This window comes from Sinocyclocheilus anshuiensis, unplaced genomic scaffold, assembly GCF_001515605.1.
Source record: "Sinocyclocheilus anshuiensis isolate Anshui unplaced genomic scaffold, SAMN03320099.WGS_v1.1 scaffold2041, whole genome shotgun sequence".
NCBI classification, from domain to species: Eukaryota; Metazoa; Chordata; class Actinopteri; order Cypriniformes; family Cyprinidae; genus Sinocyclocheilus; species Sinocyclocheilus anshuiensis.
Window position 1 is genome coordinate 5,581 of NW_015541069.1, and position 6,044 is coordinate 11,624.

At 38.0% G+C, this 6,044-nt stretch overlaps 1 protein-coding gene across 3 annotated transcripts in view; it reads right to left on the reverse strand.

Moving 5' to 3' along the window:
• Positions 1 to 789: 789 nt before the first annotated feature.
• The window catches only part of LOC107690663 (probable ATP-dependent RNA helicase DDX31), a 12,119-nt gene continuing 6,864 nt past the window's right edge, over positions 790 to 6,044 (reverse strand). For all 3 annotated transcript variants that reach the window (XM_016489044.1, XM_016489045.1, XM_016489046.1), the window contains 6 exons: positions 4,712 to 4,771; positions 2,818 to 2,868; positions 2,596 to 2,735; positions 2,026 to 2,110; positions 1,372 to 1,483; positions 790 to 1,043 (listed from right to left, as the gene is read on the reverse strand). In XM_016489044.1, coding sequence (XP_016344530.1) covers positions 817 to 1,043; positions 1,372 to 1,483; positions 2,026 to 2,110; positions 2,596 to 2,735; positions 2,818 to 2,868; positions 4,712 to 4,771 — 675 coding nt within the window. In that variant the 3' untranslated portion in view covers positions 790 to 816. The remainder of the gene's footprint in view (positions 1,044 to 1,371; positions 1,484 to 2,025; positions 2,111 to 2,595; positions 2,736 to 2,817; positions 2,869 to 4,711; positions 4,772 to 6,044) is intronic.

Here is a 6,044-nt window from a genome sequence, read left to right on the forward strand (position 1 = left end):
TTAACTTAAATGATTTTAGCAAATGGCTGCAATATAACAAAGAGTGAAAAATTGAAGGGGGTCTGAATACTTTCCGTACCCACTGTATAATCATGCACTTTTGGTTTATATTATACTCGTCACTGCCTTGCTTATTTTGGGATGCACTACCGTTCAAAAGTTTGGGGTCGGTAAGTGTTTTTTTTTTGTTGTGATTTTAAAGTCGTCTCTTATTCTCACGAAAGCTGCATTTATTTGAACAAAAATACAGTAAAAACAGTAACACTGTGAAACATTACTACAATTTAAAAGAACTGTTTTCTGTTTGAATATATTTAAAAATGTCATTTATCCCTGTGATGGCAAAGCTGAATTTTCAGCAGTCATTACTCCGGTTTTCAGTGTCACATGATCAGATCATTCTAATATGCTGATTTGGTGCCCAAGAAACATTTCTTATTATCAAGGTTGACAACAGTTGTGTTGTTTAATGTTTTTCTGGAAACTGATCATTTTTTTTCTCTAGGATTGGATAAATAGAAAGTTTTTATTTGAAATAGAAATATTTTGTAATATTAAAAATGTCTTTACTAAAACTTTACTGTAATGCATCCTTGCTGAAAAAATTGATTAACTTATTTCTCGTTTTTTTTTTACTGAACCCAAACTCCTGAATGGTGGTGTATATGACATTGAGTTAAACAGAACACTAAAAAAAAACTGAAAAAGTTACAGAAGCCACAAAGAAAAATGTGTAATCAAACAGAACTAAATTTATCTAAAAGCAGAACTAGATCATATTATCTGGCAATGCAAACTGTTTGACAGATTCATAAATTACTGTCCAACTTCTGAAAACTTGCAGTACCTCTTGGCTTTGTCTTTGCCCTTCTTGGAGTCTTTGCTGTTGGCAGGATTAGTGGTTATGGAGCTTCCCAGGCCCTGGGGTGCGTCCCTCAGGCCAAAGCTCTTAGCAGCGTGGCCCAGGTGCAGGCTACGGATGTGGAAGATGTGTTTCAGACTGGAGGGGTATGTGGTGTATGCTCTCAGGAAAGACTGCAGTGCTACAGGACCAAAAAAGAGAGAGATTTAGAGCTAAGATAGTAGACATTTCCAAGCACTTTAGGGGTTTCACTGGCACTAAAGGACTGATTTTACTTTATTGTTGTTGTTGTATTTATTAAAATATTTTATCACAGTCACAACTGCAATACCAATGGAAATGACAACAAATTATGATTTAGAGGTTAAATTGTTGTACAAATGTTCAAATATCTATTTTTAGTTATTTAGCTAAATTTCTTCTATGTAATGAAAATGTAGTTGGGTTGCAAAAGTGTAGAACAAAATATGATTTTAAGATCCTACATGATAATTAGTTTTTTGGCTTACCGCTCTTCGCTGTTTGCAGAGACTCGTTATTGGCATGAACATAATTCTCAAAGTCAGTCTGTAAAACAGTGGCTCTATCTCGCACCTCCTGCTCAAAAGCAGCGGCTGATCTCTGCATAGTCATGTACAAACAGGCACACACATCAAAGATAAACAAAAATCAGAGCAAACTGAATGAATTACATTTCAGCAATTATGTGAAAAATCACATTATAATAAAAGCCAATATAAAACTAAAAGCATCACATAAACGTTATTGGTTATACACACTAATGACACCTCCCCTCCCCATCAATGACCTTTGACCCTCAAATGAGGCTGCTAACAAGGGGGGTGGCCCGGGTGAGGATTACAACCAGCCGATTGGTGCTGGGAGGGAAAAGGACATTAAATCAGGATTAGGACTGACTGAGCGCTGGCAGAAACATTCGCTCATTGTTGTCAGAAGGCTCTCATTGTTGAGAGGGAGGGGGAAAAAGGAGATAAAGAGAAAGCCATTCTTCTCCCACAGCTGTTCTCTAGACCTGCATTTTCAACCACATCAATTCTTCAACCAAGACAGGAAAGTTATAACAGTTATGCACAGTCAAACAAGTCAACATTGACTCTTTGGGTCAGAGTGACTGTTTTTAAGGCTTTGATGTCAGAAGTTACCTTACTGTCCCATTTCCCTCTGTCTTTAAAGCGCTCGTCCTTCATCAGAGTGGCCAAGATGTCCTCCATCTTCATCTCGGACAAACTGAGGGAGCCAAGAAGTGTAGATGGATATTATAAACAGATATATTAATCAACAGAAAATAAATAAATAACATTTTCCAGACTGTGAGTTGCCTGGGTTAGATAGTTTAGATCAACATATCGAGCCCTGCTAACCCTACCAAAATCCTTTTGATCATCCTTTAGTACTGTAAACTGTAACGTGAGCCAAATATCACAGTCCTTGTGCCAGCAGAACAGATTCATTCTGCTCTCATGCAGAGAGACTGCGAGTGTGTTTTCTCTCGGCAATGGAAGCCTGTCAGAGTCATCAGTCCAGCTCTTGACTATTATATTGTGAGCTTTGGAACAGAGACAAGACCAGTTTGACCATCTTTAATCACAGTGTCAGGGACTGGACTTCATCCACACATCAGACAGGACCTGCCCCACAGTCCCCTACTGCTGCGTGGGAGTTCACTGAAATGATAAGTAAATGTGATATAGATGAGATGTCAGTCAGCACACCTGATGTTATGGTTGGCCAACACATCCACAAAAGCCGTCTCAGAGGGGGTGAGGAAGAGCAGGCTGCTGCCCTGAGCTCCAATTCGTGCCGTGCGGCCCACACGATGAACGTACTCCGCGGCGGAAACAGAAGGGTTATACTGCAACAGAAAGATGATATTAAATTTTTTTTTAAATACTAGAATTTGAACAGTTATGAGATTTTACATGAAGAAATCTAACCTGAACAATCCACGTAACCTGAGGCAGATCCAATCCACGTGCAGCCACATCCTAAGGAGAAAATAAACAAAAACATTTTAATTTTAATTTAATCATCAAAAGAGTGAATTAGGGAAGCATATATATATATAATAAATAGGACAAAAGCACATAACAAAATTACTAAAACAAATTAAAATAAAAACTGAATAGTATATAATTAATAGTAAAATAACACTGTATGCAACAGTGCATAATAAGATTATAATGGAGCAAGAAAATTCACTTAAATCTAAGTTGGCTCATTCTTACTCCATAATATTCACAGTCATATTCTAGCTTGGTTTGTCATGACTGGGGTCTTATTTGTTGGTCTGACAAGAGCAAACAATGTCCTTGATTAACCTGATTCACTTATTTTACAAATCCATTGCCACACTATGCTATTATGCTCTTGGAGCAACAATGATATTCACGGCTCCCTCCTTGTGGGACTGAATCTGCTTCTTTACGGTTACCACCAGCCCTGAGCTTTAACCACTATGCCACACTATTATTTTAAGGATGTGCATTTGGACAATTTTCAATCTTAACTCCAGCTCTCAACCTCAACTAGCCTAAACCCTGAGTTGAGGTGTCTGGAGCTGGTACATATGGAGACCAACACAATGCCATGCCAGGCTGTCAACAGGAATAGAAGCACTCATTCATTCCAGGAGCCCTTCTGCAGAGTGACGAGATGGAAGAAAAGGAGGTGGAGGAAGGGGACGCACACACCTGTCCATAACACTTTTGTAGCAACTGACTGTGATGTAACTTGAGCTACATCATTAGATCAATGCATTGGATGAGTCAATTAACAAATGTTTAGATTTTAAAATAGGAACCCTTAGATGTTAAGAGTTTCCCAAAGGGGGTTCACAAGTTTATGAAAAGCTAATAATTAATTATGTCCAATAAAAAATGTAAAAAAATTTAAATAAATAAATGGGATTGCATGATAATCGCGATATAGCTTAGTGCGATTATCAAATCAAAGACTGCAATATAATGAAATAACTATATAGACTGATGCACTGCATGTTTTAGAGTGAAGCGCGGGCAGCTCGTGATCTGGTGTGCTTCAGCGTCTCCAAGCAGCTCGGTTCACAGTAAACGCAGCAAACTATCTCTGCTTGTGCATTTGGGAACGCAACGTGCACTAGCTTTACTTTAATACAGCGTCACACTAGTATTCCACTAAAATAAAAGCTTGAGGGTTTGAACTTTGAACATATAATGTAAACATTAGTATTGTAATTTGCAATTATCAAATATTAATTTATTTTACAGCACAGTTGCAATTTAAAACGGTAATATATTTCTGTCTTCATTTTTATACATTTTAATTAATTTATAATTTATAATTAATAATTTATTTGATTGGGTTCCAAAATGTAATGTTGAATAAGACTATCACAACTAAAAAGAGGATTGATTCCACTTAAAAGTCCAGCTACAAGGTCAAAATAAAACACTTATTAAAAAAGATTTACTATTTACTATAAAAAAATATTTACTATTTACTCACATGTAACTTGCTTCTGACCAACAAAAATCAGAGAGCCATGGGAACCCCTGCATTACTTTACATTGAAATAAAGTAATAATAATATGACAATACTTTATTTCAATATAATATAGCAACTGAATGCGTTACTTAAAAATGTGTTTTTAAATATTTTAACCTTTTGACTACTCCATATTTTCACTTTCAGTTGGTATTTTATAGGTTTAACAAGCAAAATCTTTTTATGTACTTCTGGAAAATGTGAAGGCAAGCCCTTAGGTATGAATATACCTGGTTGGGAATCACTGCTTTAGAATGCAGTCAGGGTCAGTTACCATACAAATGGTGTAAATCTGAATGACTTACCGTGCACAGCAGAATGCCAGTTTTACACACTGAGAACTCCTGGAAGACTTCAGTGCGCTCCTGAAAGTTCACAAAACAGTTGCCGTTATGTTTCTAAGGTGGTCAAACACGGTATACAAGAGAAACACTTGAGCTTAATCTTTAAATACAAAGTCATATGAGACAATATTCCAGCAAATTTTTCCAGCAGTATTTGCATTTATATTAAAACAAAAGATGAGGCAGAAACATGGATGAGAGCCCATCTGAAGATGGGATGTCCGACAGCTCCTTTCTCTTTTTCTGTATGGAGCACAATCTGTTGTGTACTGGAACAGCTGCCCGTCTCCTGCAGCTCTCCTCATCGGAGGACACGTCCAGAGCTCAGCCGGTTTTGTCCCATTACCAAACCCATCCATAACACTACAGGCCAGCACCACACCCAGACCTGCTCTCTCATACATCTGACCAAGAGACTTCAGAGTCCCCTGCCCTTTCCAGTGCCATATGGGCGACCCACGGCTGCTACATTTGTGAGGGGGGTGAGGGTGCAGGCTGGACAGTGGCAGGATGCAGGTCCCCTGACACTGCCACAAGGCACTGACTGCTGCTGTTGCCTGAAAGCCAGCTGGCCGAGAGCCGGCGGACCCCACCGGTCAACTAGACCATGATGGTCTAACCTAGTGTCATATGTTGCTAGTGATTCTGGATGCTTTTAAGAAACATGGTCATTTTAGCAGAACAGAAGCATGGGCTTCTTTAACGTGGTGTTGTAGTCTAAAGGCTGGAATACATTACACGACTTTAGCCCAGATTTTTGCATCAATTTAGTCTGGAGAAGTCGACGCTAATTGCTGAAAGTCAGAGGCATTCTGCAGATTTGAGTTGAAAGATTTTTTTTTGAAAATGATGTAGAGTATTTTTACGATTCTATGATTTTTTTTAGCTTCAGACTATGATTCCATTCAGTCAGTGAATATCAAACATGTTTGATATTTTGATTCAATTTTAGAACACATTGTTATATTTGTCACGCATCTCCTAACAAGAAGGCACATGTTTCAGTGTGATTTTGTGTATTTGGAATGACTTGAAAGTCTGGTAGTGTGTGATCCTCAGTCGTGTATGATGCCCCTTTTTTCTCTGTAACTTCTTACAAAGTCGGCAAGTGTATGATGCCTACGGTTTTAAAAATCTGTTCAGATTCTAAAAGTAGTGTAGTGCATTCCAGCCTTAAGGTAAAATCTGAATATTTAAAGGGGTGGTTCATTGCGATTTCACTTTTTTAATGTTAGTTTGTGTGTAATGTTGCTGTTTGAGCATAAACAATATCTGCGAAGTTACGAAGCTGAAT